At 39.4% G+C, this 17951-nt stretch overlaps 1 protein-coding gene across 1 annotated transcript in view; it reads left to right on the forward strand.

Moving 5' to 3' along the window:
* Positions 1-17951, forward strand: part of LOC113407450 (calmodulin-regulated spectrin-associated protein 2-like) — a 188311-nt gene that overhangs the window by 159625 nt on the left and 10735 nt on the right. Inside the window, exons 8-12 of the mRNA XM_026655999.1 lie at positions 3150-3243; positions 4377-4470; positions 11118-11200; positions 11762-11831; positions 12749-14966. Of these exons, the coding sequence (XP_026511784.1) occupies positions 3150-3243; positions 4377-4470; positions 11118-11200; positions 11762-11831; positions 12749-14966 (2559 nt within the window). The remainder of the gene's footprint in view (positions 1-3149; positions 3244-4376; positions 4471-11117; positions 11201-11761; positions 11832-12748; positions 14967-17951) is intronic.

The following is a 17951-nucleotide window of genomic DNA, read 5'->3' on the forward strand; positions in this document are numbered from 1 at the left end:
TCCTTTTAAATTCAACTGCCAGGTGGTGAGATAGGCTGTCCCATATGCTGTTAGATGCTTTTGTATTTGAATTGTTTTCTTTACAATATTCTCATGTCTAAGATATTCTCTTAGGCACTTTTGAAAATTTTACCCAGGATTTATAGGCTAGACGTTACCTGTAAAGAAAATTTTGCTTTTAAACCTATCTTAACCTTTGGTTTACTTACATACAAACAGCCAGCCATGGTAAAAGTACTGTCTGTGGAATGTGGTAGTTCTACAAAAGACACGGTAGAAATAGTTACTCATAGTGTCTGATACTACAATTATATTCCCCAAAGTACAATTTATTGTAGTGGAACTCGCACTGATCTATAAAATGTTTCTGTCAAAGGCTTGGGAATCAGCAGACTAGGGTTATGTGCCTGATTCAAAAAGTTGGAGCGGTAGCAAAAATGAAAGGATAAAACTAGAATAAAAAGTGTTCTAGAGAATTGAGGATTTGAGGCCCAAAAAAGGGAGAACTTGGTGCTGTTAATAATAATAATAAAATACTCCTGGCACTGAACTCCCATTGACTCCAGTGGTGCTGGATTGAGCATTTGGGCACACAATTCCTTTTAGCTATAATAGTTAAAAATAATAATCCAGTGTCGTGTCTGAAAGTTATCAACCAAGAAAGCAGCGCTCCTCTTTATCTTCACTCTGCAGTAGGTATTAACCAAAAACCCCGCAAAAAAGTCCCAAAGAAGAAATTAGGTACACTATCATGTGATATGCTAGCAGGGTTGCAACCAGTGCGCTATGATGCTTCTCAGAAATTAATACCAAAAGAACATAAGAATAATCATCCTAAATTACAGATTCACATAGCACCCAAATACTAAGATGGCTTCACTTTCCCCCTACACTGACCTTTTGTGGTCTGTTTATATGATGACAGATATATATGTATGTATGATGGATGGATTAATTGATGGTGAAAAAAGAAAAGCAATGCATGAATTGACATTTGCTAAGTCTTTTTGCAAAGTATGCTCTATAAATTTATTTGTACAAACTATCTGAAAGTTGCCTGTAGATAAAACAATGTAAATGTTTACAAAAGAGAATTTTCAAAAAACGATTTTACTGATTTACACCCAAAGCATCTTTTTAAGCTCTGAAAACTCATTACATTTATGTGGTTTGTGTGTGAAGTGGCATTATGTTTATGGTAAAATGTTGAACTCATTAATAGATGTAGCACTTTTATTATTTCATACAGTGAGTGGTCCTGGTGCTTTTAAATTTCATTTGTAAAATTATAATTAACAATCCTACCACTCCAATTAAAAGGAAAATATGGAAATTTTAACTATTTTAAAATTATTTTCTCTATAATCTTAGTTCTGGCATTTCATGACTTTTGAGTGCTTGACTTCACAACCTTAATTTCTTTTAACATAGAGCTGTGTCTGTGTGATTTCCTAGCTTTTTAACAAAGCAAACTGAAAACAGATTCCAGCAGGTGCCATCATGTTGACACCCAGGTGGGTCATCAGGTTGGAACCTTTAGATTCACTGCACAGACATCTGCCACTAATAGAGTGACTTACAGCAATAGTAGGTTGTCATTATCTGTGTAGAGCAGCATTGGGGGAGGGTAAGATGAGATACTTTGCCAGTGTGTTTCATGATTTGCTGGTAGCAGAGGAATGGTCAGACTCAGAAATCATGGATTCCATTCCAGACTCTGGAGGAGACTCTTCTGCTTGTTCCCTCTCCCCTTGCCAAGCTTGACTGCCCTCCACCCGCAATTCCAACTCTTGAGCTTTTTGTCTAGCTATTCCCAGTTTCATTTCTCCTCTCCCCAGCTCTTTGTCCCCAGTCTCCTTGTCTGTCAGTCCTAGTTTGCCCCCATCCCAGCTCCTTGTCCAATCTGTTTCTCTTCGCCTGCCTGCCAGGTACATTCCCTGTCCGAACTGGCTCCCAGTCTCCCACCCTGGGCTCCTCATCCAATCTTCTTTCCCCCAGCTCTTTGTCCCAATCTCTTTGCCCAGTCAGTCTCAGTTGTCCCTCCCTTTCTGCTTCCTTCCTTTTGCCCCACTGGTTCCCAGCCTTTCCCACCAGCTACTCATCCAATCTCAATCTCACTCACTCATCTCTGGCTCCCAGAACCTCCACCTTCATTTCCCTCCTGGGTTCCCAGTCTCCTCTGAGATCAGACTAGATTATGTAATGGTGACTTCTGGCCTTGAAATCTATGAATCTTCTGCCCCTCCATCTCCCAATCCCAGTCTCTCCACCACACCAGCCATGTGTCCTTCCTTGTCCCAATCTAACTCCTCCACTGCTCTCTCCAGGGTGGCTCTTGTCCCCTCCATATTCGATTCAGGCAATTTCCTCTTCTATGCTCCAGCAACGGGGGGAGGGGGGTCATTTAGAGCACAAAATTGACAAGCTCTCTGCTCAATGTTCCAGTGCCCAGTCCAAGCACATGCTTGCAGCAGGCCCAATCTGCAGTTGCAGGGAATATTCTGCTCATCCCTAAACTTCAGCATTCCCCAGTGTAGATGGAATCTTCAGAGTTTTTAGCTGCAACACTCTAGCAAGTCTCTAATCAGCATGTGCTAACTGTGATTTTTTCAAAAAGCCTGTAACTTGGCCAAAATTGAGTGGAATTTCATGAAGAAACCAAAAGACACATCCCTGACACAAAGACCACCACCTGCCAATTTTCAAGTCCTTGCTTCAGGAACGAAGGCGCTAGAGAGGTCCAAATAAAAGGTCACCAGAATTTTTTAACATGGGCAAAACAAAATATTTTTCAATAGTCTCATTCTCAGAAATGGCTGAGAACTGTTTTGGCTGAAACTTTCCAGTAAAATTCAGCCTGAGGCAAACACACAGCATGGAAAAATTCAATCCAGACCGAGTCTGGTAAAGTTATAAGCAGAGTCTTATAATGGGAAGTGTCAGGCAACCTTAATAATAGGTTATGCTGCCAGCCTATGATACATATATACATATACACTGCTAATCTGACCATCTAAGTAGTTTAACAGATTTGGAAATGAAGATTGGACAAAATATGGATACCTCTTCTGAATGTTATATGATTATTTTATTTAGGATTAAGATTTGTATGATTTTATCTTTACCTAAATTTCCTTGATTTCTTGTAGAGTAATTATTTGGTGTTCATGGCAGAACTTTTCTGGTGGTTTGAAGTGGTGAAGCCATCATTTGTACAGCCTCGTGTTGTCATTAATCCCCAAGGTAACAAAGTATTTGTTTTTGATTTCATGTTAACTAGTGCTGTACAAGCCCCATAGAGTTCAGGTTTCTATAGTGTAAACAGATATAATCTACAATTCAATTCACAGAGTTTGGCTACAGACCAGCCCCTTAAAGAGCTGGAAAGTGACCATGTAAACAGGAAACCTTCCTTGTATGAAATTTGAATGCATTTCTCAGGAATCAACAAAGCTGAGAGGCAGATTCCTCTTCCTTCTCATACATCATCAACAGACATGTTGATTAAAGTCTTTTCTAGACTAGGAAGATTTGCCTAGCTGTAACTACATTGGTATAATCTAGATAAGCCTTAAATTCCACTCACTTATATCTGTGAAAACCCTGTAAAGGCAGTGGGATTTTGTAGACATACCTGAGGGCAGAATTTGACCCATATAATATTTTATTGGTGAGAATGAGACACAAAAGTGAAAGAACTCAGGGCAGGATGGTGAACAGACCAAACAACTACAGGGAAGAATGACAAAACTGTGCACCTGCATAGCAAAAATCATTTCAGGCACAATCTTTCTTCAGCAATTTTTCAGATTGATAAATGTGCCTCTCAGGCAGACCTTTTAGAGGCTGTTGAGGCAAGGCAAGAATTATGTGCTATAGTACCATGGTCTCAGCACTGACACCTGGGATCACAGTTCTGTTGTGTAGGTTTTTACTGCCTTAAGATTTTTTCATGCACATATTGTATAATAAAACATCTAGAAAAAAAATAATAATTTAAAATGGTGCTAAATGAGTTAAGATGTAGCCCAAATATTTCAAAATGAGAAACTTACAAAAATCATTTTTTCCTCTTGAAATTTTCCTCAGAAAACAAAATACTTGGTGGCTTTTTCATTTTTTTTTTTTTGATTTATCAGCCTTTCTTTGTTCCTCTTATTCTTCTCCTCCCTCTGTTCAGTGGCAAAATGGGGGAAAGGGGCAGAAGAGGGACTAAGAAAATAATGAACACTTTCCATTGAAAAAATTAAAAAAATATTGGTTGTGTAAGCTTATGGAATAAAAATTACTTCAAAATATTTCAACCAGCTTTGTTGATAAGGTTTTGAACTGCATGATAAACTAAAATAATGTGGAGGTTTTGTCTTCTATTGCAGCTGAACCTGTGAAAGATGCATCTTCTGTTCCTATTTTGAATGCTAATAGAAGAAATTATATGGATAGTTCACGTGGTTCTGACTTTATAGCCAGGTAATATCAGTCTCTTTAGTGCCGTTTTACATTTCTCCCCCATTCCACTCAAATCAAGCACAAATATTTGTATATTTTCTGATGCCCTTTCTAGAAATGTCCAGAGGGTGTATTACCAAATAATAGGGGAAGCCATATTTCTCATACATGATTCCATAAACATAAAGCAAAAGACTGCTAACAACTATTATAGAATTTTTTGAACCTGGTCCCATTGATTCCTTTTCATTCTGTGTAAGAATACATATGAAAAGATTGAGAAACCTTGTTAAATTCTGAAAATAAATTTAGTTATGAAAGTGCAAGACCACTAGTTCTGGCTAGAACCAGAATTGCTTGTAATATGGAAGCCTGCCCCACATAGCTCTGACAGTGTGCCTTAGCAATGGGATTCATTATCTGCATTTCCAGTTCTGGGCTTCACTTTCTCACAATCTCTCAGTCCTGCAAGTCATGAAGGCACTCAACTCTCATTTAAGTCAGAGGGAACTGAATCTACGTAGCACCTCACAGGATTGGTCCATTCAGAGAGATTGCAATTTATCACCATCTGTACAGTGGAGACTAGAATAGAAATAATAAACTCTGATTTGCTTGTGATCTACAATATAGAGGATTTGAATTCTGTCACCAGTGCACTAACATACTGCACCACAAGGAACCCTTGAATCTGGAGATTCAACATTCAAACCAGTCAGTGTTTTCACCTCCAGCAGCCCCAAAACTTGAATCTATGTTATCAGGCTTCACAGCCTGTCCCAGTAATCCTATTTAAGCTGCTATGTAAAATAATCAGTTATTTGTTTTGTTGCTTTTTAGTATTCTTGCAATATCTGCACTTAAAATAGTTACTTAGAACTAGCCATTCAAAGCAGAGGAATGAATGCCTCGATGAAAGAGCCTCTTGAAGTACTAGAGATCACATTCTTGGAGATGGAAAAATAATAAAACCTTTTCCTTGTCATACTGGTAGTGCACCTAGATATTGTGGTGATGGGTGCCTTTAAAAAAAGATTTATAATGCTTCCTCTGGTGTTAGGTAGATTAATTATAGCAGAAGGGGATTTAGACTCTTAATATCACACACAGAAATTACGATGACTGAAGAAATTGGGAGAAAATCCCAGGCATGACTTTTTCTGGCTGGCAGCCATTGTTGAACTATGTTAAACTTTGTTCAGCATATGTGAGGCCAAGAAAAGAGCTTGTTTTCCTGAAATCCAGAGTGACTATTTCTAAAGTTTATAAAGAAAGTGAAGTGAAAGGAAAAATACAGAAAAGACCAAATGCTGATCTCTCAGTGGCACATCTTTATACTAGCGCTTAGGGTCATGAAATCTTAACTGAGGGAAAAATCAAAATGTGGCATAGTTTATTATGAGGAAATCCTTAATTATGAAACCAGTGGGAGTCCAGAGTAGCGAATACACTTAAATAGGTTTTGGTTTTGTTTATATTAAAAATAGGGCTGTCAATTTCAGTTAACTCACGCGATTAACTAAAAAAAATGAATCATGATTAAAAAATGAATCGCGATTAATCGCACTTATAACAATAGAATACCAATTGAAATTTATTAAATATTTTTGGATGTTTTTCTACATTTTCAATACTGATTTAAATTACAACACAAAATACAAAGTGCACAGTGCTCACTTTATATTATTATTTTTTATTACAAATATATGCACTGTAAAAATGATAAACAAAATCAATAGTATTTTTAATTAACCCCATACAAGTACTGAAGTGCAATCTCTTTATTGTGAAAGTGTAACTTACAAATGCAGATTTTTCTTTGGTTACATAACTGCACTCAAAAACAAAACAGTGTAAAACTTTAGAGCCTACAAGTCCACTCAGTCCTACGACTTATTCTGCCAATCACTAAGAGAAACAAGTTTGTTTACATTGACGGGAGATACAGCTGCCTGCTTCTTATTTACAATGTCACCTGAAAGTGAGAACAGGCGTTCATATGGCACTTTTGTAGCCAGCGTTGCAAGGTATTTACATGCCAGATATGCTAAGCATTCGTATGCCCCTTCCATGCTTTGCCCACCATTCCAGAGGACATGCTTCCATGCTGATGATGCTCGTTAAAAAAAAAAAGTGTCAATTAAATTTGTGACTGTACTCCTTGGGGGGAGAACTGTATGTCTCCTGCTCTGTTTTACCTGCATTCTACATATATTTCATGTTATGCAGTCTCGGCTGAAGACCCAGCACATGTTCGTTTTAAGAACATTTTTGACAGCAGATTTGACAAAATGCAAAGAAGGTACCAATGTGAGATTTCTAAAAATAGCTACAGCACTCGACCCAAGGTTTAAGAATTTGAAGTGCTGTCCAAAATCTGAGAGGGACGATGTGTGGAACATGCTTTCAGCAGTCTTAAAAGAGCAACACTCTGATGTGGAAACTACAGAACCCAAACCACCAAAAAAGAAAATGAACCTTCTGCTGGTGGCATCTGACTCAGATGATGAAAATGAACATGCATCAGTCCACACTGCTTTGGATCATTATCAAGCAGAACCTATCATCAGCATGGAAGCATGTCCTCTGGAATGGTGGTTGAAGCATGAAGGGACATAAGAATCTTTAGTGCCTCTGGCACATAAATATCTTGCAACGCCAGCTACAACAGTGCCATATGAACACCTGTTCTCACTTTCAGGTGACATTGTAAACAAGAAGCAAAAAGCATTATCTCCTGCAAATTGTAACCAACCTTGTTTGTCTGAGTGATTGGCTGACCAAGAAGTAGGACTGAGTGGACTTGTAGGCTCTAAAATTTTACATTGTTTTATTTTTGAATGCAGTTTTTTTTTTACATAATTCTACATTTGTAAGTTCAACTTTCATGATAAAGAGATTGCACTACAATACTTGTATGAAGTGAATTGAAAAATACAATTTTTTTGTTTTTTACAGTGCAAATTTTGTAATCAAAAATAAATATAAAGTGAGCACTATACACTTTGTATTCTGTGTTGTAACTGAAATTAATATATTTGAAAATGTAGTAAACATCCAAAAATATATAAAATAAATGGTATTCCATTGTTAACAGTGCGATTAATCGCGATTAATTTTTTTAATCGTTTGACAGCCCTAATTAAAAACTTTAAATTTATTTTGACTTTAGTCTCCCAGTTAAGTTGAGTTACAATTGTGGAGTCAGTGTATGTCTTCTTTTCATTTTGTTCTCTTGCTACAGTACAATAGATATTGTGGAGAAGTTTACCTTATCCCTGCTTAACCTTTCGTTTGATAGAGCCAGAGAAGGCCTTCAGTTGAACAGAAGTGGAATATGTGTTGTATGACAGTCACATTTCAATATGGGTTTATTGATTATGACTTTGGAGCACAGAAGGAGGATAAAATTAGCATTTTAATTGGCTATTTGGTATATTCTTTTTATTTAGCTAACCTGGTTAATCATGTTCAGTATCTTCTGAGAGATAGAATAGAGAAACCTGTCAAGCAAGGAATGATATTTCCTACTACCATTAGGTGGTAGGGCCTGATTCTCCTCTCACTTACACTGATGTAAATCAGGAGCTATTCCCCTAAAGACAATGGGGCTACACCAGTGTATATCCAGTATAAATGAGATAAGAATTGGAGCCCTGGTCAGGGATGTCCTTTATAAATTCCATAAAAGACAGCAAATGGCTTCACTTATACTTAAAATATTGAGCTTTGTGCTACTGTATATTAATGTGGAGGCAACTTTATTTACATTATATTTTAAAGAAAATGTTAGCTTAAAACTGAATCAATAGCAAAGAGAAGGAAGTATATAGCTTGCAGTTATAAAAAAACAAGAGTTGAAGCCCTTCATAAGGGATTTATCTTCACTCTGACAGAGTTCTTCAATGACATAAGCACCTTTGTTACACCAAACAGAATTCCCCACATTGGATAAGAAGAGAATCTGTCTGTGTAGATGATTTTAGCTTCCATAGTGAAGAGGATAGATTGGAATCTCTAAGATAGACATTTGAATTCCATTTGTAGAAGGCCCCTAGAGATCTCAGATCTTAAAGGGCTTTACTTTTATTACTATCATTAGGACTTCAGAGTTAAGTATTGCCTGTAAGCTGCCCCAGATAGGTGCCTTGACACACATGCTGAACTTGTAGTAGGATCTGTTTCTTGAGACCTGTTCAGAACTGTAGTACAAACCATCATCAACATTGTATATAATGGGGTAGCATATTGTTCTAGTTCATCATTGCAACAATAGTTTTATTGTCTCTGTAAAGATTAAGTATAGTTTTTGTGTTGGAATATTATGAGCCCACTAATTGATTATCTAATTGTAGGGTCTCTTGTTTTTATCATCAAATGCAGTACTTTGGTATGATAATAGTGCACAGCACTTCATAGTAAATAAATAGATGGCCTCTCCCCAAGGAGTTAGGCTTATAATGCTAGAAAATTAATAGCTCGTGCCAACATCAGGCTTTTCTTGAGTGGATGATGTGACTGGGATTTAAGCAGATGGATTTTCTTTCTGATGGACAAAATGTTTTACAGATCTTTTCCCAATGAAATTTTTTTTTAAAATAATATACAGGCACTGGAGTATGGAATAGGCATTTTTTAACTGAAATCTAAAATAAGGGTATAAACCTCTATGCCAGTTATCCACTGCTTAGAGAAACCTGCAGAAATAATCAAATAGGAATTTTTATTCAATTTTCTTATGTACCCATGGAAAATGCTTTATTTATTCATCCATATTTTCCATTATCTCACAGTAATGTCCTTCTCATGAAGGTTATTTAGATGCCAGTATACACTACACATTAGGCAAAAATCACATGAGAGCTGCAGCTTGTGCCTGTGGTGCTGGGTTGTCTTTGTCTTATTGCTAGTCATGTGTTTTTTTAATTAAATAATGAAAAAGTGGTTGTAACTTTTGTTGTATCGCATTACATTAAAAAAGCAAGTTGCAAAAATCTATAGAGGTATTTGTAAAGAGCTTATCACTATAGTACGTAGGAGGCTGAAATAAGGCATTATATAAATAAATTAGATTACGTGTCAGCTCTATTGAACTGACACAACACAATAAAAAAAATGTTTTGAAGTATGCTTTTTTGTTCAGATTAAACACAAAAAATAGTAGCATGTAACCCCTACAGTTTGATTGGGAATGTGTACTCACCAGAGGTGCCTTCCCCGGCATCACGCTCCACCACCAACTGGTCCTGTAAGAGGATGGGCTCCAGAGTTAAAAACAGTTCTTGGCTGTTGGGGAGAATGGATCCTCCGCTTGCCTGCTTAACAATTCTTCTCCTCCTCTTCCTCATTGTTGCTCCACAGACATGCCACCCGGGGCTCCTGGGAAGTATCCACAGAGCGTTTTGGGGTAGTGGCAGGGTCACCACCGAGAATTACATGCAGCTCCTCATAAAAGCGGCATGCCTGTGGGGCCTCCCTTGTCTTCTGGTCCACTTGCCAAAGCTCCATTATTTTCATGCGGCACTGCTGTGTGTCTCTAGTGTAGCCCTTCTCCCCCATGCCCTGCGCAGTCTTGGCATAGATATCAGCATTTCTTCTGCTGAATCGGAGCTCTGCCTGCACAGACTCTTCTCCCGACACAGCAATTAGATCCACCACCCCTGTGTACTCCATACTGGAACGCATTTGCAGCCTTGAGTCTCCATGATCAGCAGTGCTGGCAAGCTCTCCATGCTGATCAAATAGGAAATGAAAATTCAAAAGTTCCAGGGGCTTTAACAGGAGAGCAGCTCTTTCCTGTGTAACTGGCTGATGTGCAGTGAAATTCAAAGTGCTCACAGCAGAGCACTGTGGGACGCCTCCTGGAGGCCAATTCATTCAAATTACACAATGCAGTGTCTACACTATCCCCATGTCAACCTGTGGATGTGAAATCAAGTGCTACATCTCTTGCGGAGGTGGAGTACAGAAGTCGACTTTATAGGCCACTTAGGTTGGCGGAAGGGACTCAGTAGTGTAGACACATACATTGGAATGGGTTACCTAGGAGGTGGTGGAATCTCCTTCCTTAGAGGTTTTTAAGGTCAGGCTTGACAAAGCCCTGGCTGGGATGATTTAGTTGGGATTAGGTCCTGCTTTGAGCAGGGGGTTGGACTAGATTACCTCCTGAGGTCCCTTCCAACCCTGATATTCTATGATTCTATGATTATTAGATCAATTTAATGCAGTTTATGTTTGCCTAAGTTTGTAGTGTAGACCAGGCCACTGTATGCTGTGGACATTAGGAAACCTCTACCTTTACATTATGTGCTGTAGTGTGTGTTGCCAAGATCAAACCTAAAGAAGTGATCTTCATGCGAAGAACATTAGCATGGAATAAGTGAAAAGACAGATGTTTGTTGGTAAAACAAACATTTTCAGTAGACATTTCTGAAAACTACAGAAAAGCTTTCTATTTTAATTTCTGTGCAGGTTTCTTTTGGCTCTAGTGGTGGTAATTAATATGCTTGTACTTTTTTTTTTAATAAATTAATAATATTTCAAAAGCAAAATTACATTCGGCTGTATTCGTTCACACAAAAAATAAATTACTTCTTGTACTGTCCTAATATACAAAGTTTGGCTGCATTCTTCTAATGTGGCCTCTATTACTTTGTTTTGCTTTACAGTGTGGAGGGTCCAACTTTTACACCATCTCATCAACTTGTGCCTGTTAGGCATACACACCATCAGCCTTATTCAGCTGCTCCAGGTAACAGCATAGCACTGGGTTTTTTGGATAAAATATTATCTATCTTGTTTTGTTGATACTCTTGCCGGATATCTTGTTGCAGACCTCCCACTGACTTCCGTGGGAGATCCACACATGGATAGCTTACAAGGTTGGGTCTATAACTTCTTGTGATAAGCACACACTCAAGACAGTGGTTTTTGTAAAGACTTACTGGCTGTATACGTTTTATGAAGTTTGGTTTCCACTTTAAGTGGAATATGGCTTTCAACAGTTATTTATAACATAATTAATATTGTATTCAGTAATAAATTTACCTTTATCTCTTTACTGAGTGATGGGTACTGTGTGCATCTGATATAATTCATGTATATGATTGCCATACTCTTGTTTACATGAAAATAAAGATCATTTTACATAAAAACAAAAAACCTCCAAAAATTTGATAATTTACCATTGAAATATTCAAAACAATGAAAGCAACTGATTTGCTGAACTAACTTGTTTATTTTAAAATGATTTTCCAAGTATTTCCATAAGTTGTAACTTAGTTACATTATATTCTATTTTAATTCCAATTAGGAGTCATTAGAAGATCCACATCTATGTCTTATGTGGATGGATATGTAGGGACTTGGCCCAAAGAGAAAAGGTAAGTCATCATTACGTAGAAGCTGGTTTAAGAAGTAACTATGGATCAGCCACTAAACAATACTGAACTATATTTAACATAATTTGGACTTTCAAAAAGCCTTTGACAGGAGGCTTTTAAGTAAACCCAAGTCATTGCAGAGTAAGAGGTAAAGCAATATCATTGAGTAGAAACTAGCTAATAGAAAAGAAAACATAGGAATCATTGGTCAATTTTTCAACCTGGTGAAAGGTTAACATTGGGGTGCTCCAATATTTCATATTATAACTGGTGATGTTAAATATATTTGTCTGCACGCAATATACTTGAAGTGCCAATAGAAGTCATTGAGATCAGGAGCTGAGTAGGATTTTTTTTAAAAGGTACTTTTCTATGGATAATGAGAATAGGCTGATGAGAGAGGATTTTAGAACAAAATAGAGGCGATATAAACTCTTACGTTGTAGGTATAAACCATCACTGTATGGCTTCTTGTACTTTCCTTTGACGTATCTGGTACTGGCTGCTGTCAGAAAAGAAGGATGCTGGATTACATAGACCACTAATGTGTTTCAGTATGACCAGTTCCTATATTCCTAAAATTCCTTAATTGTATTACAAGATTGGCAGGAATATTATTATTTTCCCTCTGAAGTTACCCAAAATGAATAAGCATATTTTTCATATGAAAATACAAGCATACATGTCGTTATAATTTAATACAAGCAATTAGAACAAACAATAAAAGCATGAGCCTGAATAAGATGTTGTATTCAATTTAATTTTGTATTTTCATAATGCTAGCAAATTAAGCTAATCATATCTCATTAGTACACGTAGCCCTACAATTTTAGATTGTTTTTTCACATTAATATATGTTTGTTCATTGTATTAAATATGAGTTGTTTAACAGCTTTCTTTATTTTAATCCCATTTAGATCTTCGATGCATGGAGTTTCATTTGACATTTCTTTTGATAACGAAAACAGTATTCAGACATCTACTCCAAACAGAGGAATTACTAGATCTGTTAGTAATGAAGGCCTTATGCTAAATATCAACCGCATGCCCAAACATATTAGGAAAAACCTGTCCTTCAAGCCAGTAAATGGAGAAGAGGAAACTCAAGATATTGAAGAAGAAAAGGACATAGTATCTCATATCAACCCAAAGGCCAGTGCATCTCTTAACACAAATGAAAGGAATGCCAATGAAAACAGCCAGTACAAGCTTCCAAATGGAGCTCTGCAAAACAGGGTAGTTATGGATGATTTTGGCAATCAGATTGAGACTCCAAGCATTGAAGAGGCTTTGCAGATAATTCATGATACTGAAAAATCCCCCATTGTTATCCAGCCAGACCAAATTACAAATGGGTTCTTTCTTCATAACCAGGAAATTAGCATCTTGAATTCAAATATTAAACTAAATCAGCCTAATCCTGATATCATTACAGACACAAAAGTTGCCCTAAGTCCTGTGACTGACAATACTGAAGTGGATACTGGAATACATGTTCCTTCAGAAGATATTCCAGAAACTATGGATGAGGATTCTTCTTTGAGAGATTATACTGTAAGCATGGATTCTGACATGGAAGACCCACCTAAATGTCTTCAGGATTATGATATACGAGCTAGCAACCACAGAGAGCTATTAAGTCCCTGTCCAAGCTCAATAAGTACCAAATCGCAAGCTGGCAGCAGTGCTTCTTCAAGCTCGGGAGTCAAAATGACCAGCTTTGCAGAGCAGAAATTCAGGAAACTGAATCACACAGATAGTAGAAGTAGTGGAAGCAGTTCTCAGAAAACTACCCCAGAAGGCTCTGAGTTGAATATTCCTCATGTTGTTGCTTGGACTCATATACCTGAGGAAACACCTGTTCCTCAAGGAAGAGACTCTACCCAGTTGCTTGCTTCAGAAATGGTCCATCTTAGGATGAAGCTGGAGGAAAAGAGGCGAGCCATAGAAGCACAGAAGAAGAAAGTAGAAGCTGCTTTTACTAAACAGAGACAGAAAATGGGAAGGACAGCATTTCTTAATGTAGTGAAAAAGAAAGGTGATGGAATATCACCTCTTCGAGAAGAAGCAGCTGGAGCTGAAGATGAAAAAGTATTCACTGATAGTAATAGATTGAATGAAAAAGACACACACAAACCAGTTGAACAAATTAATAAGACTGCAGAGGTAATAAAGGAAAGTGCTGAAAATTCTCAGGCCAAGTGGTTAAAGTCCCCTAATACACCTATGGATGGTGAAAAGCAATGGAACTTAGTGAGCCCTGCAGAAGAAATCTTAAATGAAGGGGATATTTTAGAATATACAAAATCTATTGAAAAGCTAAATGCTTCTCTACATGTCCTACAGCAGGAAATGCAACGCCTATCCCTTCAGCAAGAGATGTTGATGCAAATGAGGGAGCAGCAGGCCTGGGTTATTTCACCTCCTCAGCCTTCACCTCAGAAACAAATCCGAGAGCTTAAATCTTCAATGAGGCAAACAGGACTGTCATCTCCTATTGCACCATTTGCTTTGGAACCTCCTCGCCCTACTTATCAATCACCACAGTCTTCTAATAGGAAGAATGCCTCTTTCCCCGTTAAAATGCAAAGGACTCCTAGGCCAAATGAACTGAAAATAATACCTTTTAATCGCACCTTAACTGCTCCACGGTCTGTGGATAGTCTTCCTCGTTTGAGAAGATTTTCTCCAAGTCAGGTTCCCATTCAGACTAGATCATTTGTATGTTTTGGAGATGATGGAGAACGTATCTCTGAACCTCAATTAAAAAGAAATCTTTTGAAAGAAGTCAAAACTACAGAGGATGGAGCAAAAGAAGAACAACAACAAAAAGGTACTTTGGAAGAATGTGAACAAAAAGTGAAGGAAAAGGAGATCAAGCCTTTTGAATGTAAGGTTTCTGAAGTATTATCTCAGCCCATCACAGAAACTGTCTGCCTCACCCCAAATGAAGATCAGCTAAGCCAACCTGTTTTGCCAACACCGATTCCTAAAACAGCTAACCTAATTGAAGTTTCCCTCTCAGATTTGAAACCACCTGAAAAGGCTGAAGTATCTGTTGAGAAATATGAAGGTGAGAGTGATAGAGAACAATTCGAGGATGACCAAAAAGTGTGTTGTGGATTCTTTTTTAAGGTAGGTGAACTAGAACAATGCATGAGTCTATTGTAGGGTTACCATTCATCCGGATTCTCCCGGACACGTCCGGCTTTTTGAGTTTAAAAATAGCGTCCGGGGGGAATTTGTAAATGTCCGGATTTCCCCCCCTCTCCCATGCAGAGCGCGGCACGGCTGACAGGGCAGCCGGCCGGATCGAGCCACTCGCACGGGGCTCCGGCAGCCAGAGCCCCTCCTCCGCTTCCCCCTTCCTCTCCCCTGCAGCTTCAGATCACTCCCCTCTTCTCTCTCTCCCCCCCCCCTCCCTGCATTCGCAGATCGCTGGCCATTCACATCGGGCCTCCAGCAGTCTGGAGCTCCTCCCCCTGCTCCCCCTCCCCTGCTGCCCAGCGCGCCACTCAGCAGCACTCTGCGAGGGCAGGATCCGGGCTATGCACTCCGTGGGGGAGCGCGGCAGCGTGTCGGGCTCTGTGTGGAGCCCGACACGCTGTTCTGAGCGGCACGGTAAGGGGGCCAGGGGGTCGGAGAAGGGGCAGGGGGGTTCTGGAGGGGGCAGTCAAGAGACAGGGAGCAGGGAGAGGGTTGGATGGATCAGGAGTTTGGGGGGGGGGCTGCTAGGGAGTGGGGATGTGAATAAGGTTTTGGGCAGTCAGGGGACAGGTAGGGGGTAGGGTCCTAGGGGGGGGCAGTTAGGATGTGGGTGGTCTCAGGAGGGGGCAGTCAGGGGACAAGGAGCAGGGGGGCTGGGAGTTCTGGGTGGGCTGTCAGGGGGCAGGGGTGGGGAGAGGGATCAGAGCGGTCAGGGAGCAGGGGGGTTTAGATGGGTTGGGAGTGCTGGGGAGGGGGTCTGTCGGGGGGGGGGAGTGGTTGGATGGGGTGTGGGAGTCCCGGGGGTCTGCCAGGGGGTGGGAGTGTGGATAAGGTTTTGGGCAGTCAGGGGACAGGTAGGGGGTAGAGTCCTAGGGGGGCAGTCAGGATGGGGGGGTCTCAGGAGGGGGCAGTCAGGGGACAAGGAGCAGGGAGGCTTAGGTAGGGGGTGGGGTCCTGGGGGGCAGTTAGGGGCAGGGGTCCCAGGAGGGGGCAGTCAGGGGACAAGGAACGGGGGGGTTGGGGGTTCTGAGGGGGGCAGTCAGGGGCGGGAAGTGGGAGGGGCAGAGGCGGGGCTCCCACCGTCCTCTTTTTTGATTGTTGAAATATGGTAACCCTATCTATTGGAAACACTTTACTTTTTCAAAGGGAGTCTTTTATTTCATAGATGACTTTTCAATAACCACTTTCCACTGAGGCCAACTGCATGTAGTGATTAAAAGTGTGTCTCAGCCTTTGTGACTCCTGATTGATTTGGGATCACAGGGACTGTCAAAATCTGCCAGCAATTTTCACCACCTCTTTCAATTCATAAAGTTTAAAAGATGTTTGGGGATTTTGGGAGGAGGGGAGCATATTGAATATAGGCACACTTTTTTTCTTTTAACACAAGCTTTAGTGCCCACACATAAACAAATTTCTTTCATGTCCTTTACCTCCTGACAGTTATATAAGATTTTGGAAATTTCTTCTCCTTAGAGTACTCTGTGTATTTTAAAAGTGTCACATTTTATATGTGTAGTTAAAAAAATGAACATGTATACTAAAATGCTTATGTGTAGGCAGAATCTTTTAATCAAAATGTGCATTTTAAAAAGGCAGTTTGGATGCCAAAAGCCACTACTGTTTTGAATGCAGGCTTCAAAATTTTTCTTGCATTGCACAAAATCTTGCATTGCACTGTTTGAATACCATATATTTAAAGTGATACTGAATTGAGACTGCCCTCTCATGGCCCAGGAGCACAGTTTTAGCATATTTTATTCCCTTTTCCATTCATCACTGAAACTGCTCCATCCACAATATGCATGCCCTATCTCCCTCTGGAAACCAATCCATGGTGCTAACAAAAGATACTGAATTGGCCAGCAGAGACTGCTTTATGTATTGTATAGTCATATGCTCCTCCTGGAAAACTGTCATCGTCTCCACATGCACAGCCTACAGTTAACTGAAAGTGAAACTCCTGTGTTCATTCCTGCACCCCTTGAGTTTCATATGATAGTGCCTTGGTTCCTGCTATAGTACAACTATACAAGCTAACTTAGAGTAATAATGGCAAACCTTAGTATCTCCTGTTTTAATATGCCCTGAATTCACCATTTGGAAAGAAATTAGAATTATTTGCATCCATCTGATGAGCAGCAATTTGTGCACATTCTTCAAGATCTTTCCCATTACAAATTCTGTTCTGTTTTTGGTTGTTTTTTTTTAAAGAGTTTGTGAGTGTGTAGAGTGCAATGTAAGACCCCAGTCCTGCACTAAGGTCCACTAATATGGACACCTCCACTCATGTGGAATCTCATTGAAGCTAGGGACTCTGCAAGAGTTTGTGCCGTTGGATCTGAATAGGATTATGTAACTGCAGGAGATAATGTGAGATGGCCTGTAATTTAATTTAACAAATATAAACCCCCTGTAGTATGTCAGAAAAAGTAAATACTGAGTTATTTCTTATTTCCTTTTTGTGGTATTCTTCTGCGAATGTTTAGATTTTTGTTATTATAGAAATAAATCAGTTGGGCCTCAATTCTGCAAACAGGCACTGAGAACCTGATTTACAACCCATTGAAATTAATGAAAATACTCCCATTGACTTCAAAGGACTTTGGATCCAGACTCCTGAGTTTAGTATGACTACTAAGTGCATAAACTTAAGATAAGCATGTTTTCAGGATTGGTGCCTTATTTTATGCTTTAGTCATCCTCACCTGCATTCTGCCTGTTGACCATCTTTGCTTACATTCAAAACCTCAGAGCAGCTTTCAGTGAATTTTGAGTAGACAGCCACTTTCACATAGATGAACTGAAAATCTGGGACATCTGAAATATGATGAAAGAGGTTCCTAAACAGGGCCGGCTCTAGGATTTTTGCCGCCCAAGCTAAAACAATTTTGGCCGCCCCCCCCCCCCCCC

The sequence above is a fragment of the Terrapene carolina genome, unplaced genomic scaffold, assembly GCF_002925995.2.
Source record: "Terrapene carolina triunguis isolate 2854851 unplaced genomic scaffold, T_m_triunguis-2.0 Scaffold211, whole genome shotgun sequence".
In the NCBI taxonomy this organism is placed as follows: domain Eukaryota; kingdom Metazoa; phylum Chordata; order Testudines; family Emydidae; genus Terrapene; species Terrapene triunguis.